General features: G+C 53.1%; 1 protein-coding gene across 10 annotated transcripts in view; it reads left to right on the top strand.

Moving 5' to 3' along the window:
- Nucleotides 1-26,899, top strand: part of TTLL1 (TTL family tubulin polyglutamylase complex subunit L1) — a 35,185-nt gene that overhangs the window by 4,402 nt on the left and 3,884 nt on the right. For 2 of the 10 annotated variants that reach the window (XM_061418771.1, XM_061418770.1), the window contains 10 exons: nt 638-711; nt 4,525-4,641; nt 11,358-11,566; nt 12,528-12,566; nt 12,968-13,148; nt 14,315-14,449; nt 15,719-15,827; nt 19,447-19,590; nt 22,684-22,770; nt 25,229-25,392. In XM_061418771.1, coding sequence (XP_061274755.1) covers nt 4,529-4,641; nt 11,358-11,566; nt 12,528-12,566; nt 12,968-13,148; nt 14,315-14,449; nt 15,719-15,827; nt 19,447-19,590; nt 22,684-22,770; nt 25,229-25,392 — 1,181 coding nt within the window. In that variant the 5' untranslated portion in view covers nt 638-711; nt 4,525-4,528. Of the gene's footprint in view, nt 1-637; nt 712-4,524; nt 4,642-6,483; nt 6,639-11,357; nt 11,567-12,527; nt 12,567-12,967; nt 13,149-14,314; nt 14,450-15,718; nt 15,828-19,446; nt 19,591-22,683; nt 22,771-24,086; nt 24,302-25,228; nt 25,393-26,899 lie in introns of those variants that run through there. The other 8 variants (XM_061418774.1, XM_061418773.1, XM_061418779.1 and 5 more) reach the window with 7 other exon arrangements.

Raw genomic sequence — 26,899 nt, 5'->3', positions numbered from 1 at the left:
TCTTCTCAGGGTGTTGTCCGCCCCGTGTGTCTCTGTGTCCAGCTTTCCATCTCGTAAGAGTATCTGTCGTTGGATTAAGGCTGACCTGAATGACCTCATCTTTTTTTGAGAACAGTTATTTATTTGGCTGGAAATTGAGCCCTTGTCAGTCACATGATTTGCAATTGTTTTCTCCCAGCCCGTAGGTTGTCTTTTCATTTTGTTTATGAGTTCCTCTGCTGTCCTAAAGTCGATAAGTTGATTAGGTCCCATTTGTTTATGCTTGCTTTTATTTCTATTTCCTTGGGAGACTGACCTAAGAAAACACTGGTACTGTTTACGTCAGGATGTTTTGCCTGTATTCTCTTCTAGGGGTTTTACGGTGTCGTCTCTTGCATTTAAGTCTTTAAGGTGTTTTGAGTTTCTTTTTGTGCACGGTGTGAGAGTGTGTTCTAACTGTTGGTTTACATGTAACTGGCCAGCTTTCCCAGCACCACTTGCTGAAGAGACTGTCTTTTCACCATCGTACATTCTTGCCTCCTTTGTCAGAGATTAATTGGCTGTAGGTTGTGGGGTTTATTTCCGGGCTGTCTGCTGTATTTCATTGATCCTTGTGTCTGTCTTTGTGCCAATCATTTGTGTATTCATTTTGTTTTAGGCAAGAACCCGAGGCAAGAGTCAGGGAAACTGAAGAGAAATTGGATGTTCCTGTTGGCTCCATAAATACCTATGGTAGGTCAGGCGTGAGATGTTTCCCTTGGTGACCACCTGTCCAGGTGGTCGAAGGAAAGGGCAGGGGCCCGGGAGGAAACTGCCCTCCTTGGAGGCTCCACTTTCTGCTGTAAAGTGAGGATGAGGCTTCCCTGTAGCTCAGACGGTAAAGAATCTGCCTGCAATGTGGGGGGCCTGGGTTCGATCCCTAGGTGGGGAAGATCCCCTGGAGATGGGAATGGCAACCCACTCCAGTATTCTTGCCTGGAGAGTCCCCATGGACAGAGGAGCCTGGCGGGCTATGGTCCACGGGGTCGCAAACAGTCAGACACAACAGAGCGACTAACAGTACCTGGCAGTACTCAAGTGAAGGCAGGAACATTTGCCGCATCCGGCTTGCTGGGTTTGGGGTCGTGCCCCTGGAAGCATCTTCTGCCTGTTTTGTGACTGGAGCACAGTGTGGATATAAAGAGCTGCCCGTGCTACCGTGTTATGTTTCTGCTCTTACTTCTGCATCACCTCCAGGTGGATGTCCATGACAGAGGTGAGGTCGCCCAGGAAGGCCGATGTTTGAAGTGCAGGGTGTGTGGTGTGGGCCCTGCCTGGCTGCGGGGTTGGTTCTCACCCAAATCCTGTGTCTGCAGTTGGACTCTAGGGGGCAGAGTAGGAACAGGATCCCTCAAGGAGGCAGGGCTGTTCAGGGTGAAGTCAGATTATAGGCTGGCCTCCCAGATGCTGCAGATTCCTGCCCAGACTACCCCGGCAAAGTGAATATTGCAAGAAAGCAAGTTGCACAAATGTTTTGGTTTCCCTGGGGTATAATAGTTAACTTTATACTGTACTACAGACTGTACTAGGCATTAGCTACTTGTCTAAAACCGTGTACATGGCCTTAATTAAAAAATGTTGCTGAGTTGCTTCAGTCATGTCTGACTCTTTGCAACCATATGGACTGCAGCCTGCCAGACTCCTCTGTCAATGGGATTCTCTAGGCAAGAATACTGGAGTGGGTTGCCATGCCCTCCTCCAGGGGATCTTCCCAACCCAGGGATTGAACCCAGGTCTCCTGCATTGCAGGCAGATTCTTTACCACTGAGCCATTTTTAAATCAGGGAAGCCCTAATTTAAAAATACCTTATTGCTAAAAGGCTTCCCTGGTAGCTCAGCTGGTAAAGAATCCACCTGAATGCAGGAGACCTGGCTTCGATCCCTAGGTTGGGAAGATCCCCTGGAGAAGGGAACGGCTACCCACTCCAGTATTCTTGGCCTGGAGAATTCCATGAACTGATAGTCCATGCGGTCCCGAAGAGCTGGACACAACTGAGTGACTTTCACCTTATTTCTGAAAAATGTTAATCATCACCTGAGCCTTCAGGGAGTCATGGTAGTAACACCAAAGGTCACAGATCACGTAGCAAACAGATAATAATGAGGGACTTCTTGGCAGTCCAGTGCTTAAGACTCTGTACTTCCAGTGCAGGGGGCGCAGGGAACTAAGATGCCACATGCTTCATGGTACGATCAAAATAAATAAGTAAAAGGTAATAATGAAGATGTTTGAAATATGATAAGAATACTGTGATACAGAGACAGAAAGTGAGCAGACGCTGTTGGAAAAATGGTGCTCGTAGACTGGCCCCATGCAGGGTTGCCACAAACCTTTGGTTTGTATAAAAACACAAAATAAATCAGTGCCTGCAAATTGCCTGTAGTAGGAAAGCACACACACCCCCGAGTCAGCCTCGACACCGCGAGGGGGGCCGCGCCGGTGGGGTTTGCTCAGGCGTGGACTGAGCTGCCAGCAGGTGGGGGACTCACGGAGCTTCTGGCGTCACCCCGAGGCAGTGGCTGCTGACCTCACGCGGACCATGACTGACGGGTTAGCAGCCTCACGTGGCAGTTACGTGACACTTAGCGTTTGCAGAGAGTGGTTCCGTTTACCCCTCACTTTGACCTTGTGGGCACTGGCGTTGTCCTGAGGAAGCCGCGTTCACAGAGGGAAGGGGTGATGGGCTGTGGAAGAAGCAGCGAAGTTAGAGTAGGGTCACCCTGAGCTTCACTCAAGCCACCATCGCGTCCTTTGGTCCTTTCTTACACCGGCTCTTAAGAGCCGTGGCTTCCTCACCCGTGAACAGGGTGACGACCGTGATTCCTTACGTGCCAGGCGCCCTTCTCAGTGCTTGATGCGTGTTCACTCGTTTACTTCTTACTCTCACCTGTGACACGGGTCAGTACTATTGTTACCCCGTTTCGCAGATGAGGAAACGTTCAGAGGTCGGGTGACTTGCCCAGCGTCACATAGCAAGTGCGTGGTGGAGCTGGGCCTCGAGCTCCACAGGCTGGGCTTACCCACAGCCGTGCCTTGCTGGGCACCCCGCAGAGGGTGTGGCTGCCCTGTGTAGAAGCGCCCCGAGCTGCACCTGGCAGACTCTCTCAGAGCCTGCCTTCCCGTTTCCTCTCCCAGGCAGCGCATACCCAAGTCCCCAGCTCCACATCCCATGCTTTTTTCTGCCTGGTGACGTTGCTCCAAACGTGAAGCCATGACAAGGGGGATGTGCCTCCTTCATAAAAGGCCCTCGACGTTCATAGGGCCCCAGGGCTTCAAGCCTGGGCTGGGAAAGCCCTTCCCCTCCTGTCCTCAGGAGTGTAACGAGGCAGCCTTGGTCTGGGGGAAGCTGGGGGGAGCCTGGAACCCTGGGCTGCTTGAGCAGCTCGCAAACCACAAACCCAGAGGAGGAACTAAGTGCAGAAAGGTCCTGTAACTTGCTCAGAGTCCCACGGTGGCACTGCCAGGCCTGGGACCACGGTCACTCGTTCTCCCTGAAGTGATGGTCTGCCGCGTGCCAGGCACATGCCAGACCCTGGGCACAAAGCGGGGACAGAAAAGAGGCGACTCCTGCCCCCCCAAGCAGGGACAGAACTGCAGGTGCTGAGGGGCCGGGCAGCTGGTCTGGAGAGTCAGAGAGGCTCTGCGGGAACTGACACTCACTTCTGCCTGCAGACGAGTGGGCAGTAGCTTAACTGGGCAGAAGGGAGGCCGGAGTGCTGCAGGCAGAGCACGTGCCAAGGTCCTGATAGACGGGAGTCCCGTGTGGCCAGAACAGTGGGTGAGCGAGATGGTGGCACATGATGCACCTGGAAAAGCAGGAGAGGAACAGGGCGCTGCACATTTTAGGGGCAGTGGGAGTCACGTTGGTTGTTAAACAGGAGCGATGTGGTCAGACAGACGCTGAGATCACCCACTGTGAAGGAGCGCACTGGTGTAGGGCAGGGAGGCAGCAGGGGAAATATAGGCAGGACTTGAGGGGCCAGGTGAGGGGTGGTGCACGGATTAGAGCAGGTGCTCTCATCTCTGCCCATCAGAGTCAGCTCCAGGGTCCCCTGCCCAGGATACCCTCCCACACGCCGACCCAGCTCCCATGGCCCAGGCACGTCCCCTCGTGGCGCTTGTCACAGCTGCCGTTCAATGTGTGTAGGCTTTATTTCCTGCTTGAGCAGACTCTCAGGCTCAGCACAGCTGGTATTTAGGACTGGGCGGTTTGTTGTGCGGGCGTGAGTAGGCATCCTGTACGTCGGGGGTATCAAGCAGCATCTCTGCTCATGAGGTGTCAGAGCCTCCCCTGAACCCTGGTCGGTCCTGATGAGCGAGATGCCTTCAGATGTGGCAGGGTCCCCCAGGGGCGTGTTGGGGGGACCTCGCCCAGGCTGAGAGCCTCTGTTGGGGAGATGGAGCTCGGGGCGGGGTGGTCTGTTCACGGTGCGCAGAGGACTCCTTCGGGTGAGCGGGAGGTGAGGCGTCGACATTCATGGCTCTCATGAGGCGCTGTCTTCCAGGATTATGGCAGGAAAAGTGAAGTGGGTCACTGACATCGAGAAGTCGGTGCTGATAAATAACTTTGAGAAGAGAGGATGGGTCCAAGTGACAGAAAACGAGGACTGGAATTTCTACTGGTGAGTATGGAAGGTGGGCTTCTCTTGCCATCCGAGCCCGTTCACGAGTGTGATGGCGGCGTGTCCGGGGGGCAGTGTCCGCGAAGCCCCCCCCCCCCCCCCCGCCATGCCGTGTGCCGCCCCCGCTGCACGTGCTCTCATCCTGGGCCCTCTGTGCACATGAGCGGGCGGCCCTGGGGTGGTGCACGCGCTCAAGTGACATGGCTGTCCAGAGGCCTGGGGGCATCTCAGCCCCGTGAGTGTGGTTGCACAGTGTGCGTCTGGGTGAGAAACAGGAGCCCCCACCCCGGGGCCAGTGCTGCTCACAGTGGCGCCCTGTTGCCTGGACCTTGGGGTTCCCTCGGGGAAGTTAGCGTCCTGTGGGGTGGCGTGGGGGGTGGGGCGGGCTGTGGGGGGTGGGGAGGACTTTGGGAGGGCTCCCTGCTCCCTTTCACTCCGTCATTAGGCCAGCAGGGTGCTGGCTGGACTGACTGAGAAACCCCGGAAAGGCCAGTTAGGCTGGAAAGGTCGCATTTCGGCACTCAGTCCCAGGTGGTGCCTGGCCCAGCCGGGAGCCCTGGAGTCTTCCTGGACTCCTCTCTCCGCCTCGCCTCCACCCTCTTCCTCTGGGTGAGCTCCCCTGTCCTGCTTGGTCCAGGCCTGGGCTGCTCCCTCCCTCGGGACAGCATCCACACACCTGGCGGGTTAGCCACCAGAAGGCTTCCCCAAGCCGCAGCGGCTCCTGGGTGCAGAGCCTGGGAGTGAGGCTTTGGGGGGATGGGGGGTCGGTGGGGGAGCACGTCAGGGCCTGCAGGGGCCTTTCCACCCTGACTCTCCCCTGCCGCCACCCAGGACTCACTCCCCCTGCGGCTGCCCTGAGAGATGGTCCTCGGCCTCTCTCCAGCCCCTTCCCTTCCCCCTCTGCTCCCCCGCCAGTGCAGCAGGCTGCACGTTTTCCCCACTGACCCCCTGAGAACACTGTCTTTCTTTTGCACTTTTGTACACGCTGTGCTTTCTGCCTCTCCTCAGCCCACCCTCCAGAGACAGCGCGCCCGGGGGTTAGACGTCCAGACCCTGGGGCCCGAGCCGCGTGTGGCTTCAGCCCTGGAGCCTCCACCCCACTGTTCGCGGAGGCCTTGACCTGTCTTCCCAGGTTCGGTTGTTTGAGGTTTCAGGGAGCACGGAGTGTGAGGCGGTGCTGGCATGGGGCAGGAGCCCCACCAGCACCTCCCTCATGCGCCAGCGCGTGTGCCCTGGAAGCCAGCTCTGCCCCGCGGGCCCTCCTGGGCTGCTCTCCTCAGGTGGCAGCAAACGCCAAGTCTGTGATTCCCCACCTGTCCCCTCTGTTGGTGTCCCTGCGAAGCCTGGAAAATTGAGGACCTGGCCTGGCTTCTCTCAGCCTCCCCGGAGCCTGGCCGGGCCCCAGGCACAGCGGGCAACCCCCAGCCCCCAGCTCCGGCAGTGGACAGAGGGAGGACATGAGCTGTGCTCCCGACAACACTGAAGTCACCTGCTCTTTAAACCTGATTTGCCCCTGCAGGAGCGGGGCCGGCAGGCAGGGAGGGCATTTGTGAAGTGGGTCAGCATCTGCATATACTTCACCTCTCAGAGGTAAAGTGACGTCATTTATCCAGAACCCTGCTTCACGGGAGCTCTGAACGGAAGGCTGAGCACGACAGCATTTAGTACTCGCTGTCTCGTGTCCCGCTGCCTGGGGCCGTGGACCCAGCAGGACTCAGCGTGTGCTTTCGGCTTCTCATGCCGGGGTGGGGGGCGAGCGGGAGTTCAGTGCTGCCGTCTTCACGCCGAGAAGGGTTTTGGATCGCTTTTTTTTTTTTTTTTTAACTTTTTTTTGTGTGTCAGAGCATAGCCCATTAACACTGTTGTGACAGTTTCAGGCGAACAGCAAAGGGACTCAGCCGTACACGTACGTGTATCCGTTCTCCCCCAAACTCTCCTCCCATCCAGGCTGAGGATGACATAGCACTGAGCAGAGTGGAGCTCTCCTGAGCCAAAGAGTGAGAGGAGGGAAGGGCTGACCAGTTTGATAGGAGCTGGATATTTGGAGATGTTGAGAGCTCATGCTTTAAGCACTGAGCGTCCCAGTCAGGTCTTGGAAATCGGTTAGGGAAAATTACTGAAAACAGCTAAATATTAACTGGTCGGGGAAAGGTAAATACAGTAACCAAGCAGATTAAGGCGCAGCCGTTAAAATACTGTGATGATCGTAAAGCAGTTTGGGAAACTGAACAACAATAAATGAGAAGAAAAACATATGATGAAATTGTATTTGTATCCTGACAACACCTGTGCAAAAACACCTTACACGTGGGCAGCAAGTAGACGGAGTGTGAAACAGGTAAACAGTGACCGTGCTGGAGGGAGTATAGGGTTACCCATTGCCAGACAGCGAGTAACAAGCACCAGAAAACCTAGGGGCCTGGGGCCTTCCCTGGCGGTCCAGTGGCTAAGGCTCTGCACTCCCAGTGCAAGGGGCCCAGGTTCAATCCCTGGTTAGGGAACTAGATCCCACATGCCTCAACTAACTGTCCCAAACGCCGCAACGAATGTTGGAAGATCACACGTGTCACAGCTAAGACCCAGGGCAGCCAAATAAATAAATATTAAAAAACAAAACTTAGGGGCTCGAAACAACCACTTCTTGTTAACATGAGTTTGTCGGTTTGGTGGAGCGGTTCTCTTGGTCTGGCCTGCTTCACTGACCCTACCTGGGCTCATGCAGCGTCTGCTGTCACCTGGCGGGTCATCCAGGACCTGGCTGGTCTAGAACGCCGTTGGCCAGGACAACAGGGGCTCCTCTCCACAAAGCTCTCACAACCCTCCAGCCAGCTAGTCGGGGGCCCAAGAGAGAGGTGGCAGCTCTCAAGGCCGTTAAGGGCCCGTCTCAGAAATGGCACGCCATCACTTCTGCTGTTCTTTTTGGCCAAAGAACTGCATTGAAGTGAAGTGAAAGTCGCTCAGTCGTGTCTGATTCCTTGCGACCCCGTGGACTGTACAGTCCATGGAATTCTCCAGGCCAGAATACTGGAGTGGCTAGACGTTCCCTTCTCCAGGGGATCTTCCCAATGCAGGGGTTGAACCCAGGTCTCCCACATTGCAAGCAAATTCTTTACCAGCTGAGCCACAAGGGAAGCCCAAGAATACTGGAGTGTGTAGCCTATCCCTTCTAACTCCCTATACCATCTGAGCTATCAGGGAAGCCCAAAGAACTGCATTGGGTTGGCTCAAATTCAAGGGGAAAGTTATTTTACCTCCAGAAGGGACTTGCTACAAAGTGACACAGGATATGGAACAAGGAGGGTGGAGCATTGGGACCCTTTAACAGTCAGGCTACAGGGTAGGTGAATGTTTCCCTTGCTCCTTGCAGAAGTGCCTGTCGCTGGGCCTCAGGAAGACTTGTACAAGGTGAGCTCAGAATAGCTTGTCTTATGGGAAAGCAGAGACATGGTCGAGGACTACTAGAGTCACGTTAATAAGACTCAGAAGGCAACTTAGAGAGTTCCTTCTGCCCAAAATAAGGAGAACTAGAGCTGCAGTAAGAATAACTGAAACAGATCGAAATTCATGATGCGTGTTTGAATCTATGAGTTCATAAACATGCCCCCAAAAGAACTGAAACCAAACACCATCCCTGCTGCTCAGTCATATCCAACTCTTTGCAACCCTATGGACTGTAGCCCACCAGGCTCCTATGTCCATGGGATTTTCCAGGCAAGAATACTGGCGTGGGTTGCCATTTCCTTCTCCAGGGGATCTTCCCGACCCAGGGATCAAACCTGTGTCTCTCGCATCTCCTGCAATGGCAGGCAGATTCTTTACCACCCGCATAATTTGTGACACATTTGAAATGGCCACAGTGGGGAGCTCCCTGGTTGCCTAGTGGTTAGGGCTCGGCATTTTTCACTGCTGTGGCCCAGGTCCAGTCTCTGGCCGGGGAACTGAGATCTCATAAGATGTGCTGTGTAGTCTCGCCCCCCTCTACAAATAGCTGTGTTTTTGATACTACTTCCCTCTGGAGGTGAGAGAAGGGTCTTGTCCCCTTCTCCTGACCTTGGGTGGGCTCTGTGACTGCTTTGACCAGTGGGACATGGCTAGTGTGTTCTTTTTCGGGGCCCAGACCTTAAGCAGCCAGCAGCTTCTACTTCCTGTGTGGAAAGCCCCAGCCGGAGCCACAAGCTGTCAGATGAGAAGCCTGCCCGTCCCAGGACTGTCGTGTGGGAGAACCCACCCCCACAAGGTGCCAGCTGTGGACAAAGCCTGCTCGGGCCCCCAGACCAGCTGTCTGAATCCGCCTGAGTGACCTCAGTGCCACGTGGTTCAGAGCGCTCAGCCGCACCCTGCCCAAATTCTTGACCCCACAGAACCTAGAGATAACATACCATGGTGGTTATCTTAGGTAGCGAACGTTGGGTCATTGGGTCGTTTGTTCTGCAGTGATAGGGGCCCAGCACAGCTCGTCACACATCCTTGGGTCGGGGCGGGGGAGGGCAGGGAGCCAGCTCACCATTTGGAAAACTGATGCAGGAAAAAAGTCACTCAGTCTTCCCTGGAGAAACCCTTCACGGGCTGTCTGAATTGTCCATGAAGGAAAATTTCTCCTCATAGAAACATTCCTGGCAATAAATGAAGGAGGAATGAGAAAGGAGAATTTTCACCATTTTGTAACCCCTCACGAAATAAGGATCTATGTCTGTGCAGGACAGAAGCCGCTGACCACAGGGCAAGAGGGCACTTGCGTGTGGCTGATGCAAACAAAGGTGTCTGTGCCCGAGTGTGGTGTACGCTCCCGGTTCTAGCACGGAGAAACGAATGTAAAATCCCTCACTGCTAATTTCTATGTTGATTATATATTGAGATGATAAGATGTTGGACTGTTGTTTGTCGTTCAGTCGTTGAGTTGTGTCCGACTCTTTGCAGCCCCGCGGACTGCAGCAGGGCAGGCTTCCCTGTTCTTCACGGTCTCCCAGAGTTTGCCCCAGCTCGTGTCCGTTGAGTCGGTGATGCCATCCAACCATCTCATCGTCTATCGCCCCCTTCTCCTCCTCCTGCCCTCAAACTTTCCCAGCATCAGGGTCTTTTCCAATGAGTCAGATTAAAATTCTTGCCTCTTGAACTTCTGGTTTAATGTGCCCACTAGAAAGCTCACCATATGACTCAGCTACGTGGGTCACATTGTAATTCTCTTGGGTGGAGCTGCTGACATCCTGAGGGGAAAGGCTCCAGGCTGGATGTGCCGGCCCGTGGGAGCACGCACTGCCCAGGACACAGCTCCGCGTCCACCTGGTCGGACCCCCAGTTTATAGGAAGTGCAGGGCCCGGGGGAGCATGGTAAACAAGGAAGCTGTGAGAACGCCTGCAGAACAGGCACCCAGTGTCTTCAACACATAAATTGCCTAGAAAAAAAAATTTAAGGAAGGTGGGAGAGAAAGTATAGATTTAAAGACATGTGAGAGAGAGCAACTAGTGAGAAGGCCTGGCTTCTTATTTGCAAAAGCTGTGAAAAGTATTTATCAGACTACTGGGGATTGAACGCTGAGTAACGTTTGACGGTATTCAGGAATTACGGCTGCTTTTTTTTCCCCTCTCGTTGTGGTAACAGTGTAAAATAGGATATCATATAACATAAAAAGGAGTTCTTGGGGGTCCAGTGGCTAAGACTCCATGCTCCCAATGCAGGGGGGATCCCTGGTCACTTTTAGGTTCGAAGTATTCATTAACAAAAGAAACAGTATACACAAACAGTTTCAATATTTAATAGAGGATTACTCGGCTTAATTTCAATGTACAGTCATTAAAGAAAGAAAAATAGGGACAGCAGAGGAAAGTAACAGCACGCGCATCTCCAAATCGGGCCGACCGACAGCAGGCTTGACCGGCACCGGCATGTTCCTTAGTGTCTGGAGTCTCAGCTGGGAAAAGGTCCCGGATGGCCTGCCCACCCCACGGGTGAGGCTTCACGCTGCAGTTTGGGGGGTGCTGTTATCAGCGGTTTGCGTAAACTTCAGAAATGCAGGTCTGGTTTTACTTTCACTTTCACAATCCTGTGTGTCTCAAACCTGTGAGATACAGGATTTTCCTGACCCAACAGGGCTGGCCAGGCCTCCAGGGGCTCAAGAGAAAATCCAGGGTCCTCTCCCTCTCTTATCCAAAGTGCCGCTTGACTTGCTGGTAGCAGTTGGTGTGCTTGGCAACAGGCGTGTAATCCAGGCAGGGTGAGGAGTCAGAGGTCAGAGGCCTGCTCTCGGCTTCTGAAGCCTGAACAAGACTGCTTCCGTTTTGACTTCCCTGACAACCGCGAGGGAAGTCCCTGGGGCTTTGGTTTTAAGGGGTCCCTGTCCTTCCTGACTTGGGGTGCAGATATTGAGTCAGTGAATTTCTTGACTTCATACTCAGAAAGGGTCTGTCTCGTGCAATAGCGATAATCAATGTTATCGTTAACCAAGAAACGTTTATTGAGCATCTACTCTGTGCCAGAGAGTGCAGCCAGTCAGGGCACAGACTCAGAACAGCCCCCGCCCAGACCGTTCAGGTATAGTCACAGACACAGCCTGCTGCCGTAGGCTGGACCCCTCTGGGCTCAGGTGCGGGCTGGGGACAGCTAAGCTCTAAGGAACATGCTTCCTTGTCAGAGGTTCCTGGGCCTTAATGAGTCCTCCTTCCACGTGGACACACCCTGAGCTTACGTCCCGCACGTCCCTTCTTGGCTTCTCTTTCAGGATGAGCGTGCAGACCATCCGCAATGTTTTTAGTGTCGAAACTGGCTACCGGCTCTCAGATGATCAAATAGTCAACCATTTCCCGAACCACTATGAGCTGACGCGGAAGGACCTGATGGTGAAGAACATCAAGAGATACAGGAAGGAGCTGGAGAAGGAAGGGAGCCCACTGGCGGAGAAGGACGAAAGCGGGAAGTACCTCTATCTGGGTTCGTGTCCTTTCCACCGGCTTCACCTTTTAAATAAATAGCCATGGCATTTCCCCCCCCCCATTGGCACGTGGCATGGGGATGGCAGCTGTTGGCTCTGCGGGATGAGTGTGTCTGTGCTAGTTGTGAGCACCTGTTTCTTTCCAAGTGTTTACAGGATACAGAGGAGCAGGGCAGGGGGTGGGGAGGGCTTTAGCTTTGGAATCTTGAGTTTGTGTCAGTGCCTTGGAAATGTGCTCAGGAGGGCAAGCGCCCCTCCGTGGGCTGCAGACTGCTGGGAGGGGTGAATCCTGTATCTGGGAAGGCCCGGAGAGAGCGGTGTGTCCATGCAGCATCCTGTGAGAAAAGCTGGCCTGGCGGAAAGTTTCAGAATCCCTTTGCACACTTGGGGAAAACGATGTGTGACTTCTCTGGGCCTCAGTGTCCTTATCTGATAAATGGGAATAATAACAATGCCGAGCTCAGAGGTTGCTGTGGGGATTAAATGGTACAGATTTAAAAAGTAACTGGCACGCAGCCAAAAGAGAACTCGTTACAGGCAGACCTCGGAGAGACGGTGGGTTCAGTTCAAGAACACCGCAATAAAGCAAATACCACAGTGGGAATTCGCTGGCGGTCCAGTGGTTACGACTTCATGCTTCCACTGCCAGGGGCCTGGGTTTAATCCCTGGTCAGGGAGCTAAAATCCCACAGGCCGTGCGGTGCCACCAAAAATAAATAAAAAGAACAAAATTATAAAAAACAAATGAAGCGAATATTGCTGTAAAGCAAGTCACATGATTGTTTTTGTTTTGCACTGCATGTAAAAGTTATCATTACACTAAACTGTAGTCTTTCGAGCGTGCAATAGCATTATGTCTCAAAAAAACAATGCACATACCTTCATTTAAAGATACTTCATTACCTAGAAATGCTAACCATCATCTGAACCTTCAGTGAGTTGTCATTTTTTTTTTTGCAGTAGTATTGGCTTGGCCAGAAATTTCCCTTGGGTTTTTCCGTAAGTCTCAGCCCACCCAGTAACATCAAGATTACTTATCATAGTTCATCAAACATAATAATAAACATCATAATGAAAAAGTTGGAAATAGTGTGAGAATTACCAAAAGGTAACACAGAAACACAAGGTGAGCCAATGTTGTTGGAAAAATAGCGCCAGCAGACTTGCTACATGCCGGGTTGCCACAAACCTTCATTTTGTGAAAAAACACATTATCTGTGAAGTGCAGTAGAGCAAGCCGTACGTGTCTCACACGGATTGAACGGCAGAAGTCCTTGCTCCATCAGATGCTGGGCAGGGGCGCAGGGTACGGCACAGGCCCTGGAAAGGCAGGCGCGGTGTCTTCCCATCCGTGGCCGTTGTTGGGCTGACTCACTCACTGTCCCCTCTCCCGTCCTCAGACTTTGTTCCTGTCACCTACATGCTGCCTGCCGACTACAACCTGTTTGTGGAGGAGTTCCGGAAAAGCCCCTCGAGTACCTGGATTATGAAACCCTGTGGCAAAGCCCAGGGAAAGGGCATCTTCCTGATCAACAAGCTCTCGCAGATCAAAAAGTGGTCCCGGGACAGCAAAACATCTTCGTAAGTGGACGGGCGTCCCGTGCGCTTTGCAGCAGCTGTCTCATGTCATTAGGCTTTTGGCCATGGGCTGGTGGGCTGGGGGGGAATGGCTGGGGGGGGCTTGCTTGCTTTCCCAGGTGTGCAGCAATTGTGCATGTGAACACCTGGAGGCAGGGCAAGGCCCTGTGGCCACAGCAGCATCACCAGGCATAGAATCTCACCCGGAGAGAGGTGTGTAAAGCAGGGTAAGGGCACTGGAGCAGGGAGCCTTGCCAGCTGCTCTTTGTTCTGAAAGTTGGGGGGAGACCCATCCAGTCCTGGTGCTTCTGAGCTGGCAAAGCACGTGCTTAACCTCTGGGTGCCTGGGCTTGCACCCCTGTCTGACACTCACCGCCTGAGTCAGTTTTGTTGTATAGACTCTCGGGTTTTTCATCCGAGTAAACTGGGGACACAGTGGCACCAGCCTCACAGGGGCGAGTTGGAGATGGACCCGAGCACTGGGTAGTGTGTGCAGCCAGGGTGAGAGAAGACCTGGGCACAGTCAGGTCGGCCTCCTCCCTGGGTTGGGGGCTCCTTGGAGCAGAGGACCCCAGGAGATTTAGGCTGAGCCTCACTCCTTGCCTCTGTGAGGTTCTTCACTGCTGGGGAATGCCTGGACCGTGGGTGCCGTCCTTTAGGGGTGGGCGATGTCAGGATTTCCCAGGAATGGCAGGGACGCCACCTCGTGTCCTGCGTTGAAGTCTGACTGCATAGTGCCAGCCCCCGGGGGTTCCTCCATGGATACTGCCCCCACCCCCCAGCCCCTGTTTTCTCCCCACAAACCAGCCTCTCACTTGATGAGAGGCAGCAAGCTTGTCACCAGCCAACTAAGGGTCTCTGGTCTTTTAAAATAAGGCGGGTTTATAATGTTGTGTTAATTTCTGCTGTTCAGCAACGTGACTCAGTTATATATATCCTTTCTCATATTCTTTTCCATGATGGTTTATCACAGGCTATAGACTACAGTCCCCGTGTGCTATAGTGGCACCTTGTTTATCCATTCTGTATATAATATTAATGCCGCTGCCGATGCCAAGCTCGCCATCCATCCCTCCCTGACCCCCCTCCCGCTTGGCACCCTCAGGTCTGTTCCCTGTTAAAGCCCTCTGGTGTTTGCATCTAAGCTCAGCCTTCTCTGCTGCACCCAGGTTTGTGACTCAGTCCACCAAGGAAGCCTACGTGATCTCTCTGTACATTAACAACCCGTTACTAATCGGCGGCAGGAAGTTCGACCTGCGCCTGTACGTTCTGGTGTCTACGTACCGCCCGCTGCGCTGCTACATGTAAGAGCTGAGGGGTTGTTTCCCTCCTTAAAACTGTGCTTTGGGAATTCCCTGGCAGTCCCCTGCTTAGGACTCAGTGCTTCCACTGCAGGGGACCCGGGTTCGATCCCTGGTCAGGGATTAAGATCCTGCAAGCCACGAGGTGCGGCCAAAAAAAAAAGACCGATTTGACACGACACCTCCTGCTCCTCAGGACCCTGGCAAGGGTTGTTAGGTTGGTCGTTGGTCAAGTTCCCCGAACTTGCAGTGCCTGGCACATGGTCCATGTTGAGTAAGACGGTGACTTTGACAGTGATGTGAATCCTCAAAACAAGAAGCCACTCTCTGCAACCTTGCAAACATACTCGAGAAGGAAACCAGACACAGAAGGCCACGTGTTGTACAATTCCGTCTCTACACCATGCCCAGAATAGACAGAACTGTAGGAACAGAAAGTAGCTTGGCGTTTGCCCAGCCCTGGGATTGGGAAGTGACTGCTGAGGGTCACAGGGCTTCCTTCTGGAGTGACGCAGTGACACGCCTTTTGGAGTGTAGTGGTGATTGTTGCACAACTCTGAACCCCAAAACCGTTGAGTTGTACACTTTAAGTGGATAAGTTTTATGGCATATAAATTATATCTTAATAAACTCCTTATATAAAAAGAACCATAAAAATTTTACAAGGCAACTCTTCTAAAAGGTCAAAACGAAAAGCAACTCTTTTTTTTTTTTTTGCAATTTTTTGGTCTTTATTTATATGTTTATTTATTTTAAACTTTTTATTTTTATGGGAGCATAGCCGATTAATAATGCTGTAATGGTTTCCGGTAAACAGTGAAGGGACTCATCCATACATATACATGTATCCATTCTCCCCAAACGCCCCTCCCATCCAGGCTGCCATATAACATTTGATCAGAGTCCCCTGTGCTATACCGTAGGTCCTTATTGATTATCCATTTTAAATATAGCAACGTGTACATGTCCATCTGAAACCCCCTAACTATTCCTTCCCCCATCCTTCCCCCGACCCCTGACAACCATAAGTTGCTTCTCTTGAGTCTGCGAGTCTCTTTATGTCTTGTAAGTAAGTTCATTTGTATCATTTCTTTTCAGATTCCACATATAAGGGATGTCATACGGTATTTCTCCTTCTCTGTCTGACTTAACTTCACTCAGTATGACCATCTCTAGGTACATCCATGTTGGCAGCTCTTTTAAGACAAAAAAGCGTGATATTTTGTTTATGCTTGTCCTCAGAGCATTGAGTTAATCCAAATTCCCGCCTAGGTATAAACTTGGATTTTGCCGCTTCTGCACCGTGAAGTACACCCCAAGTACCAGCGAGCTGGACAACATGTTTGTCCATCTCACCAATGTCGCCATCCAGAAACACGGGGTAAGGATTTCTTTTCAACTAAGCTTAAGGAAGTGGACTGATTTCATGGGTTTCTTTGTTTTTTCTCTTTGCAGGACAGGGTGGGTGGGTAGAAGAGTTGGAGTCAAGATGCCCTGGCACTGATGAAGGGGAGCCCCGGGTATCCAGTTTGGTTGCCCAAGCCGAGTGCCAGCCTGTGTCAGGGTGGGGGACTTGGAGAAAGAAAATCCCTTGTCCAAGCCCTGTCTTTCTAGTTCTGTGACCTTGGGGGTAAGTTAACTGAGTGTCAGAGCCCCAGTCTCTCCAGCTATGAAAGGAGGTAATATTATTACTGTCTTTCTAGTTCTGTGACCTTGGGGGCAAGTTAACTGAGTGTCAGAGCCCCAGTCTCTCCAGTTGTAAAAGGAGATAATATTATCACCTTATGGCTGTTGGGAGGATTATAGGAGAGGATTCATGCATGGTCATTCACTCACTGAGCACCTCCCTGGGTTAACCCCATGCTAAGGGCTACAGTGATGGGCAGTATTCCCAGGCGGCTCAAGGGTAAAGATTCCACCTGCCAATGCAGAAGATGCAAAACAGGTGGGTTTGATCCCTGGGCCCAGAAGATCCCCTGGAGAAGGAAATGGCAACTCACTCCAGTATTCTTGCCTGGGAAATCCCATGAACAGTGGAGCCTGGTGGGCTCCAGTCCATGGGGTTACAGGAGTCAGACACAATTTAGTGACTAAACCACAACCACCACCATCACCTCAACAAAATCCTAAACCTATAGTTTGCCCACAGAGCTCCAGGTCTTACACAACCACCAGCTGGCCTTGTCTTTATACATTTCCCTGCTGGCTCAAGCGGTAAAGAATTCGCCTGCAAGGCAGGAGATGCAGGAGATGTGGATCAAATCCTGTGGGTCAGGAAGATTCCCTGGAGGAGAAAATGGCAGCCCACTCCCGTATTCTTGCCTGGAGAATCCCATGGACAGAAGAGCCCTGTAGGCTACAGTCCACGGGGTCAAAAAGAGTTGGACGCGACTGAGCACACACTCACACAAGGGATCAAATTCCCCTGATCTCTGCTCTCATGGAGCCCAGAGCCTTCCGGGGGAGATAGCTGTCCAGTAGTCGTGTGGAGGAATGTGTCACAAACGGTTTGTGTGCTCTGAAGGTAGAGACTCAGAGCTGGAGGAGCTTGGAATGAAGGATCCTGGGGGCCAGCTGGCCAGAGGCTGCTGTGCAGAAGCAGGCTTGAGCAGACACCTGAAGTCTGAGCCAGGGGTTCCCCAGGTGGACGTGCAGAAAGAACATTCTAGCAGAGGGCACAGTCCGTGTGGAAGGAGCATTGCAGAAGCTGAAAGTGGTCAAGGCGGCTGGAGCCCCGAGTGAGGGTGCTGGTGAGAGAGGGCCCTGGAGTGGCCAGTGAAGGCTGGGACACGGGGCGCTATACCCAGGCTCTGACCCAGTCCTGGCAAACAAGTCCCAAAGGTCTCATTTCTCTATGAAAGACCCTCTTCTACTTGTATCTTGCTTGAATGGAAGCCTGAATACCCTGGTCTTTTTCTGTAATTGGAGCAGAAAGAGGGTAAATATTGATCGAAAACAAGCTTTTCTGAGTAACCGTACTGAAGAATTTGGTCAGACCCGCTTGGGCTCAATCCGATGTCCATCACTCACCTGCTGTGTAACCTGGGCAAGTCACCCAGCCTCGCTCTCAAACAGCAGCCCTGGTTTTTACCTTGCTGGTCGTGAAATGATGTGGCCACGGCCACCTGTCCCTGAGGGTGGCAAGTGGCTTCCATGTGAGGCCGACCCCACGTCACCTGCCCATCAGGTTTTTCCAAGAGCAGCATCGTTACAAGGTTCACAGAGGAGGTGGGGTGACACGGCCGAGATGTCGTACTCACAAGAAGGGGAAAGTGACCTTTCAAGTGACACAGCACAGAACTTACGAGCATCTGGGGGATAGCTAAGCAACGACAGACCCTTCATAGCCAAGTAGCACGTTCCCTGAGGTCTGGGCGGAGCTGGGGAATGACAGTGACTGACCTCTTGTCCGTTTTATGTCCTAGGACAGTGCACAGTGGCTGACCTACAAAGACGCCTCGACCTGGGGGTGCCAGACTGAAATTGGGAGGGTGGTCTCATCTGATGAGCCTCCTCAGGACATCAGTCACTAGGTCACTATTTCCGTCAATAAGGAACAGAAATGATTCTTTTTCTTTTGGCTCCACCACCTGGCATGTGGGATCTTAGTTCCCGACCAGGGGTCGAACCTGCATCCCTTTCAATGGAAGCGCGCAGTCTTAACCACTGGACTGCCAGGGAGGTCCCAGAAACCATTCGTTTAAAATGGCAGAAGAAGAGAGCGGAGGCAGTACAGTCAGTCTGGCGTCTCTCCACGTCCAGACGCAGCAGTACTTGCCACATTGATCCTAATTGTCAAGGCTTTGCTTTTTAACGTAAAAAAGTGCTTACTCCAAGAAACCTCAGTTTCAGCCTTGTGTGGCTCTAGTTTAGCACTGCAGAGAGAACTGATGTTACATGGAACACAGAAAGGCTGCGAATGAGGCAGTGTGTCTACGTGTCCACCGGGGGCTCCTGGGTGCAGAGTGCCACCCTGCACTCCGTACCAGGGTGGCAAGACAGTCCCTGCTCTCGGGAGGCTCAGAATCCAGCCAGAGGGGCCGACTGCAAAGGACTGCCTGCAACTGAAGTTCAGGAGACCTCGGAGCTGCCCTGGGAGTGCCCGCCAGGAGGCTAGATTCATCCTGACTGCTGGAGGGTTTCCCATGGTGGAAGATGAGCAAGAGAAGGAGATCAGAGATCAGGGCCAGGTCTTGAAATGCACAGTTTTGCAAGTTGATAGGAAAACAGTGCTGTGAGATCATTCTGATAAGATAACGTTCCTACAGGCCCCCAAACAGATGTGTACTCGTGTTGTATATATCTGTGCATATGTCAGTGTTTTGCATAAAGTGCAAAACAGGCCTCTAGAATTTTTTTTTAAGTAAGCACATTTTTCTCGATGGTACAAATAATCTGTGCCTGGAAAAGGAAAGGTACTTCTGGACAGTTGGCCTAGTTTTTCCTATGATTTCTCTTAGGGATGTTGTTGTTAGTCATGTCTGACTCTTTTCAACCCTATGGACTGTATAGCCCACCAAGCTCCTCTGTCCGGGGGATTTCCCAGGCAAGAATACTGGACTGTGTAGCCATTTCCTTCTCCAGGGGATCTTCCCAAGGACCAAATCCGTGTCTCCTGCCTTGGCAGGTGGACTCTTTACCCCTGAGCCACCAGGGAAGCCCGATGTGTAATCTAGAGGTGATTTAAAGGACATGGAGATGGGAGGATGTATGTAGGTTATGTGCAAATGCTGTGCTGTTTCGTGTAAGGGATTTAGGCATCCAGGGATTTTGGATTCTGAGTGAGCCCTGGAACCTGTGCCCTGCGGATACCCAGGGATGACTGTGTTTTAAGAACATGCATCCCAGATCCCCAAGGGGCACAGCCCATGTGCCTTGTCCCTATGTGCCCGCCCCCCACAGGGGAGGGCCCCAGGAAATGCTCAAGGGTGAGAACAAGCGCTGGGTTCCCCTGGGTGCCTTACCTGCCCCGCACCCCACCCCCTCATTTCCGTGACCAGGAGGACTACAACCACATCCACGGGGGCAAGTGGACCGTGAACAACCTGCGGCTCTACCTGGAGAGCACCCGAGGCAAGGAGGTGACCAGCAAGCTGTTCGACGAGATCCACTGGATCATCGTGCAGTCCCTGAAGGCCGTGGCGGTGAGCCCTGCGGGGGGCTGCGGGGGTGGGCGGGAGCCCTAGGAGCAGAGAGAGCGAGGAGACAGCGCAAACCCGGGAATGGTTTGGGATTGGGGGGTACTTGTGGCTCTTTCGCTAAAAACACCGGTCTTTACGGCCTTATCTCCTGCAGCCACGGCCTTGGGACCTCCCCAGACGGGCCAGGACCCCTTGACGTCCATCACCCCTGGCTCTTCTGTTCCCCCTGAGTGGAGAGTGAGCCTTTGTCACAAGCTGAAGCTTTGGAGATAGACTTTTCAGCAGCCTCCTTGTTTTTAGGCCTCCTGCTCTGCTGTTTCATAGACATTTAGGGCGGGAGAGAGTCCCCTCTTCTTTTCACTCATGTCTCCTATCTGTTGGCTGGTTTGGAGTTTTTGTGTTTTGTTTTACTGTCCTAAAGCAGGTGCGCATCTGTTTTCCAAGGAAAAGTAAAGAATACACCTTGCAGCACCAGCGCGCAGGCTGCTCATTCTAGTGCAGAAGCTGGTGGGCAGGCGAGTACGCGCCCACACACCGGGGGTTGAGGGGCCGCGGACAGAGCTTCACTCCCCGGGCTCGGAAACGTGGGGAGATGAGCTCTTGGAGGAAGTGTGATATGGGCTTGGCAGCGAGGTGAATATGTGTGAAAATACATATGTGCAATCTTCTCAGTGGAAGAGTAAGGTCTTCCCCCGCCCCCGTTCTTTTCTTTTTTTTTTTTTTGGCCAGGGCACAGGACCCGTGAGATCTTAGTTCTCCAACCAGGGACTGAACCCAGGCCCACAGCAGTGAAAGCACGGAGTCCTTACTACTGGACCGCCAGGGAATCCCCTCTCTCATTTTTTTTTTTTAAAGCAAAATGTATCTGTTTGGCTGGGCTGGGTGTTAGCGGCCTCAGGCAAGATCTTTTAGTTGCGGCACGTGGGCTCTCGTTCCCTGACCGGGGATCGATCCCGGGCTGCCTGCATTGGGAGGACTGCTGGACCACCAGGGAGGACCCCCGACTCCCATTTTATCTCGGAAAATGACAGTTTATACTGTTTCCCCATGTGTGGAAAGCTTTGTTGAAACAGCCTGGTAAAGAAAATTATGGATGGAAAATGGTGCTTCTGGTGGACACCTTGGCTTTCCCGTGTCTTGAATCGAGCTCTTCCTGTTTCACCAAGCGCTCCAGAGCCCTGCCAGCTCCTCCTGTCTGCGTCTCGGGCTCACAGGGTGTACTCGACAGGGGAGAAAAAGAACGGGGGCGAGGGAAGACCTTACTCTTCCACTGTTGGAGAAAGACATCTCAGGGGCCATGCTCCACGTCTCTTACCCCACGGAAGCCATGTCTTGAACTTCAACACTTGGGTGAGGGTCACAGTGGGGATGTGTGTGGAGTCCTGGACTCAGATTTCAAGCCAGGCTGTAACACAGGTGATGTGGGCGTCTTAGTGCCTGGTTAAACCAGCTTCCTCCACCTCCTTCCTGGCTGGCTTCAGTCCCCCTGGCTGGCAGAGCTCTGAGAAATCATTGGCTGTCTGATCAAGAACGCCTGTGCCCTGACCCCGGGTGGTCAGCCGGCTCCCCTGGCACAGGGATCCTCAGGTGCCTGAGGGTCTCCTCCTGCACTTTGGGCTCCAGAGCTGAAAAGCTGTGGCATTTCCAAGGCTCTGAGGATCTGGGGAGCAGGGATTCATTTATTCCATTTTTATTCATTTAGGATGTCTCCTTGTTTTTACCAAGTGTGTTGCCTTCCGGGAATTTAGGGGAGAGATAGGGACACGGGCGGCTGCAGTACCTTGTGAGAAGGGCGTGGTGCGGGGGCAAGGACCACCCAGGGGGACCCAGACCCAGGACACGGGACATGGGACATGATGGAGAAGCTGGGAGCCACAGCTTGGGGGCAGGATGCTCAGAGGGCCAGAGACAGCGGGTCTGGGAGATGACAGAGGGTTGTGACTTCCTATTCTGCAGAGGCTTTTTGTGACTGTGGTGTGGGCAGTATCCGGGTCAGGACACCAGAATTCAGTGGAAAGGCAGTGGTTCCACTAGATTTCCATGTGATGAAACAGCCCGCCCCCCAGCCTGGTTCTCCTCCAAGTGGGGCTGCACTGGGCTTCGTTTCCTGTTCTGAATTGAGCGTACTAAGTAGAGTCCAGGCACCCACTGCCACATAAGAAGCCCTCAGGGTCCTCACGGTCGTGTCTGTGTTTCTCCCTCGCTGTGCGGTGCAGAGACAACCCCGGGGAGCACCAGTGTTTGCTGGCCTTCTCCCAGAGGGTCTCATTCAGGCAGCATGGAGTCTGTGTTGTAAGCAAGCAGCTGGTGGGCTTTTTATACACTTGGAGAATAGTTTATGAAGTGAAATTAAAAACTGAGAAGAGGATCCAAAAATGTTAAGTAAACGGATTTGACTTTAGTCACAGAGAACAGAGGTTCATAAGCTGCATCCCAAGGGGCCTGTGAAGGGACTGGCAGCCTGGTGGGCCCTGTGCGTGTGTGCGTGCATGTCTGTGTATATATGTGTGTGTGTGTGTCTGTGTGTGCATGCATGTGTGCGTGTGTATGTCTGTGTGTGTCTGTGTCTCTGTGTGTGTGCATGTGGGTATATGTGTGTGTTTGCATGCACGTGTGTATGTGTGTGCATGTGTGCATCTGTGTGTGTCTCTGTGTGTATGTGTACATGTGAGTATAGTGTGTGTGTGCGTGTATGTGTGTGTCCATGCATGTGTGTATATGTGTGTGTGTGTGCATGTGCATGTGTCTGCATGCGTGTGTGTGTGCGTGTGCATGTGTGTGCGAGTGTGTGTGTGTCAGGACAGTCTTGTGCTGGTGGAGACCTTCATTGCTGGTTGTTGAGCCTCTGATGAATGAGACATAGTGGTTGCTTCCCGAATGCCCTATCTGAGGTTGAGGGGAATGTCCACCCTGGAGCCCCACGGGAGGAGCAGGGAGAGGGAGCGAGGCAAAGAAGAGGGAGGCAGAGAGCCGCTGGTCTCAGCCGCTGGTCCCACACGCAGGGCCCTGCTGCCGTGACATGCCACGTGTCCACAATGTCAGGGGTCTCAGCCGGGCCCCCCGACGCTGGCTCTAACCACGGTCCTCTCCCCGCAGCCCGTGATGAACAATGACAAGCACTGCTTCGAGTGCTACGGCTACGACATCATCATCGATGACAAGCTGAAGCCCTGGCTGATCGAGGTACCCGTGTCCCACGACCTTGCGCCTGGTCACCTCACGGCCTCCCTGCGCTCCTGCCTGGCCCCAAATCTGAGGCCCCAGGCCAGGGTGGGTGGAGACGAGGGCAGAAGGATGAGGACAGATGCTCAGGTCTGAGGGTTTGCTGATGGCTGGGAAATGTGCACACTACCGTCAACCACCTCCTGCAAGCCCAGCCCACAGTGCCACAGCCTGTGGTTCCACTTCCATTTTGGGGTTTGTTTGTTTTTTTTTTTACCATACTGTGCAGCTTGCAGGGATCTTTGTTCCCTGACCAGGGATCGAACCTGTGGAAGCTTGGAGTCCTAACTACTGGGCCACCAGGGAATTCCCCGGAAGTACTTTATTTTTTTTTTAATTTTTGTCCCCCTTCCAGATGGGTCCTTCCGGGTGAGTCCAGCTCCGGAGGCCCCAAACATCCTCTTGGAGGACACTATTCCCATTCAGGAAGGGCGCTCACAGCCCCGGAAGTCCTGGGAGGCAACGGTGTTCTGTCCAGAGATAAGGAACACCATACTCTGGGGACAAAGGCATAGTTTGAAAGTGGACTTATCTGCCCATCTGAAGGCGCAGACAGGATGTAGTGATGGCTGTTCTAGAAAGAGGGTGTGTGTGTGTGCCCTTTTCCTGATGACAGCGGTGGTGGGGGAGGGGCTGGCATGTCCATCAAGGCCCGGACACAGAGCCCACCTTGCTGGGTGGTCCTGCTTTGCTCTGCTGCCAGGGAGAGGGGCATGGGGCCGGGCAGGCAGTGAGAGGGCAGGTGTCCGCTCTGCCCACTCATCTCCTTGTGTGAGCCTTGTGTGACCCACCAGGTGGGTGCAGCTCCTGCCCTTTAGCTCAGGCTGTTTCCAGCCAAAGCTGAGTCTCCAGAGCAAGTCATCGTGAGGGGAAAGTGAGGACCTCCCGAGAAGCTGCCAGGAGAGCCAGGTTATAAGAGAAAGTGGTATGTGTGTTGTGTGTGTGTGTGTGTGTGTAGACATATGTACATGTAGAGAGATAGCGGGGCTTCCCAGGTGGCGCTAGTGGTAAAGATCTTGCCTGCCAGTGCAGGAGATGTAAGAGGGGCGGGTTTGATCCCTGGTTTGGGAAGATCCCCTGGAGGAGGGCATGGCTACCCACTCCAGTATTCTTGCATGGAGAATCCCACAGACAGAGGAGCCTGGCGGGCTACAATCCACGGGATCACAAAGAGTCGGACTGAAGCAACTTAACACACCTGCAGAAAAATAGTTAAGTCAGTCTTATCTACAGACATAAAATAATTTATATTTTCTTTTCCTCCGTCTTCGTTTCAGTCGTTCAGTCGTGTCTGACTCTTTGTGACCCCATGGACTGCAGCATGCCAGGCTTCCCTGTCCATCACCAACTCCCAGAGCTTGCTCAAACTCATTTCCGTCTACATGAAGTTTCTCCATTTTATGTAACTTCAATGGAAGTCAATTTTTCCTTGATGAACTAGAATCTCAACGTGAAGGTTATTGCTAAGATAATATAACAGATCTGAACTGTAGCCTGTTTGTAATGAGAATCGCAGGATGGCCTGATAAAGCACAGTGGTAACATCCAGGGCACCCGAGGTCTGCACCTCCCCTGCCACTGTACACACCAGCTGCCTCGCTGGCAGCACAGACACATGGTCTGACCATTCGGGGGAGGAACCTGAATGACTTTCAGATTTGCTGCCTCTTCCCTCCAAGGCCTGAGAAAGCAGCCCGCCAAGGTCGTTACAACTATGTGCAAAGTAAGAGTCAATAGGCGCTGACCGAGGGCCCGTGGGACTCTCCGCAGAGTGAATGTCTGTGCTTGGTGACTTTGCTTACCTTCCCAGAGGCCTCTGGAACTAACTTTCCACTTGCTGGACAGGCTTCTCCTCTGCTCAGAATGTTGCTTTGCTGGTCAGGCAGCGCATGGGTGCACTTCCTTTTACTTCAGCCTGCGATGCTGCTTGGTCAGGGTCACTGGGTCACTGATCCCAGCAAAGCTCTGGGCAGCTCTCCATGCTGAGGGTGGAGCTCACCACACAGGTAGACACTGAAGTTATGTTCGTGGTGGACGTTGACCTAAGATTTTTATTTGTGTGGTGACTGATTTGTAGGTTCTGTTCCTAATCCCGTCTTTAAATAATATTATGATTATTATTTTCTTTTTTTTGGCCGAGCCGCACAGCTTGTGGGATCTTAGTTCCCTGACCTGGGATCCCAGCCATGAAAGTGCCAGGTCCTAACCACTGGACTGCCAGAGAATTCCCTAAGTTACATTCCACCTAAGGAAATAGATCAGAAAGTGCTTCCTGAAGGTGTTAGGTATGACAGTGTAAAGCAACCTCCTTACCTGCGCTGTGGGGTGGCCAGTGTTCGCGTCGGCCCTGCTCACCCGCGCTCCAGGGTGGGTAGGTGGCCCAGCTGAAGGGCGTGGTCTGTCTCCTCCCCTCTTGCAGGTAAACGCATCCCCGTCCCTCACCTCCAGCACTGCCAACGACCGAATCCTTAAGTACAATCTGATCAATGACACCCTCAACATCGCGGTCCCTAACGGTGAAATTCCAGACTGTAAATGGAACAAGTCACCCCCAAAGGAAGTCCTCGGCAATTATGAAATCCTGTGAGTTTGTGGGTTTGTGCCGCTGGCTGCGTGAGTGTCAGATTGGGGCGTGGGGTGGGGGGTGTGCCAGGGCCCAACCTGGATGTTCTAGGCGCATGTGAACTCGCCTTATCGGGTAGAGTATGTTGCCTTTTGACGTTGTGGGAAAGGCCTTGTTGCCGATGAGTGCTGGGTGCTGAACCAGGCCTCTGTCCTGTCTCAGTCTAGTGCATGGGAAATATTAGAGCACTGGCCAGGTGAGCTGTCAGGGCGGAGCTAGTCACTCACCATGGAGCAGTGACTGGCCACGTCTGGCCCACCCCTGAGACCCGTGTGACACTGAGGAGCTCAGTCTGCACACCTTTGAAAGCGTTACTCGCTCAGTCGTGCCCAACTCTTTGAGACCCTGTGGACAGTAGCCCACCAGGCTCCTCTGTCCAGGGGATTCTCCAGGCAAGAATACTGGAATGTTTTACCATTCCCTTCCCCAGGAGATCTTCCCTACCCAGAATTTGAACCTGGGTCTCCTGCATTGCAGGCGGGTTCTTTACTGCCTGAGCCCCAAGGGAACCTGGTGCACACCTTTCGATGGGGATAATACAGCTGAGAGGAGGGCACACAGCATTTAGGGCCTGACCCCTGTCGTCACAGCTCGTTTCCCAGCAGCCTTGTGAGGTGAAGGTCGTCACTGGCTCCGTTTTACACACATATGGAAACAAAGGCTCGGAGGGTTACGTGGCCCCTGATAGCGCCATAAAGTGGGGGAAAGTGAGAACCCATCAGAAGGGCAGTGGCTGAGCGGGTCCGACTCGTTCTCAAGGTGGAAGGGTGAGTGGACGTTGGAAGGACTCAGGTGGGGCCGTGCTGGGGCCGGAAGGCCGGGGGAGGAGCTGCAGGAAGGGTGTGCAGTGTGATCCGTGTGACACCGGCGGTGGTCGCCATGCCCCCTCCCCCGGTGTGGCTGGCATTTCCGCATGTGACGGCTGGTCCGAGAGTGGACAGGGCAGGAAGTGTAGAGGAACACTCCGTAGGGGGTTGTCATGGGCACCACTGCCGCAGAAGGTGTGGGCTGGGGAAGGGGGCCTAAGAAAAGAAGGAAATAGCACTCAAGCCCAAGGACTGAAGCTGTTAGGGTCGCATTAACTATTTCTGTGAAGTCTAAACATACATTTAACAATTTCATTTCTTTAATTTTTAAAAAAATACTTTTATTTACGTATGGCTGTGCTGGATCCTTACTGCTGAGCGGGCTTTTCTCAGTTGCACGTGGGGGCCACTCTCCAGCTGCAGGGTGCTCGGGCTTCGCACTGTGGTGGCTTCTCTTGGGGAGCACAGGCTCTGGGGTGCTCGGGATTCAGTAGTCATGGCTCGTGGACTCAGTGGCTACAGCTCCCGGGCTCTAGGGCTCGGTCTCCATGGTTGTGGCCCATGGGCTTAGTTGCCCCGTGGCATGTGGGATCTTCCTGGGGCAGGGGTCGAACCCGCGTTCCCGGCATTGGCAGGCAGATTCTCCACCGCTAAGCCACCG

The sequence above is a fragment of the Bos javanicus genome, chromosome 5 (assembly GCF_032452875.1).
Source record: "Bos javanicus breed banteng chromosome 5, ARS-OSU_banteng_1.0, whole genome shotgun sequence".
In the NCBI taxonomy this organism is placed as follows: domain Eukaryota; kingdom Metazoa; phylum Chordata; class Mammalia; order Artiodactyla; family Bovidae; genus Bos; species Bos javanicus.
Note: the sequence above shows the minus strand (reverse complement) of the source record. Positions and strands in the feature narration are given on the sequence as shown.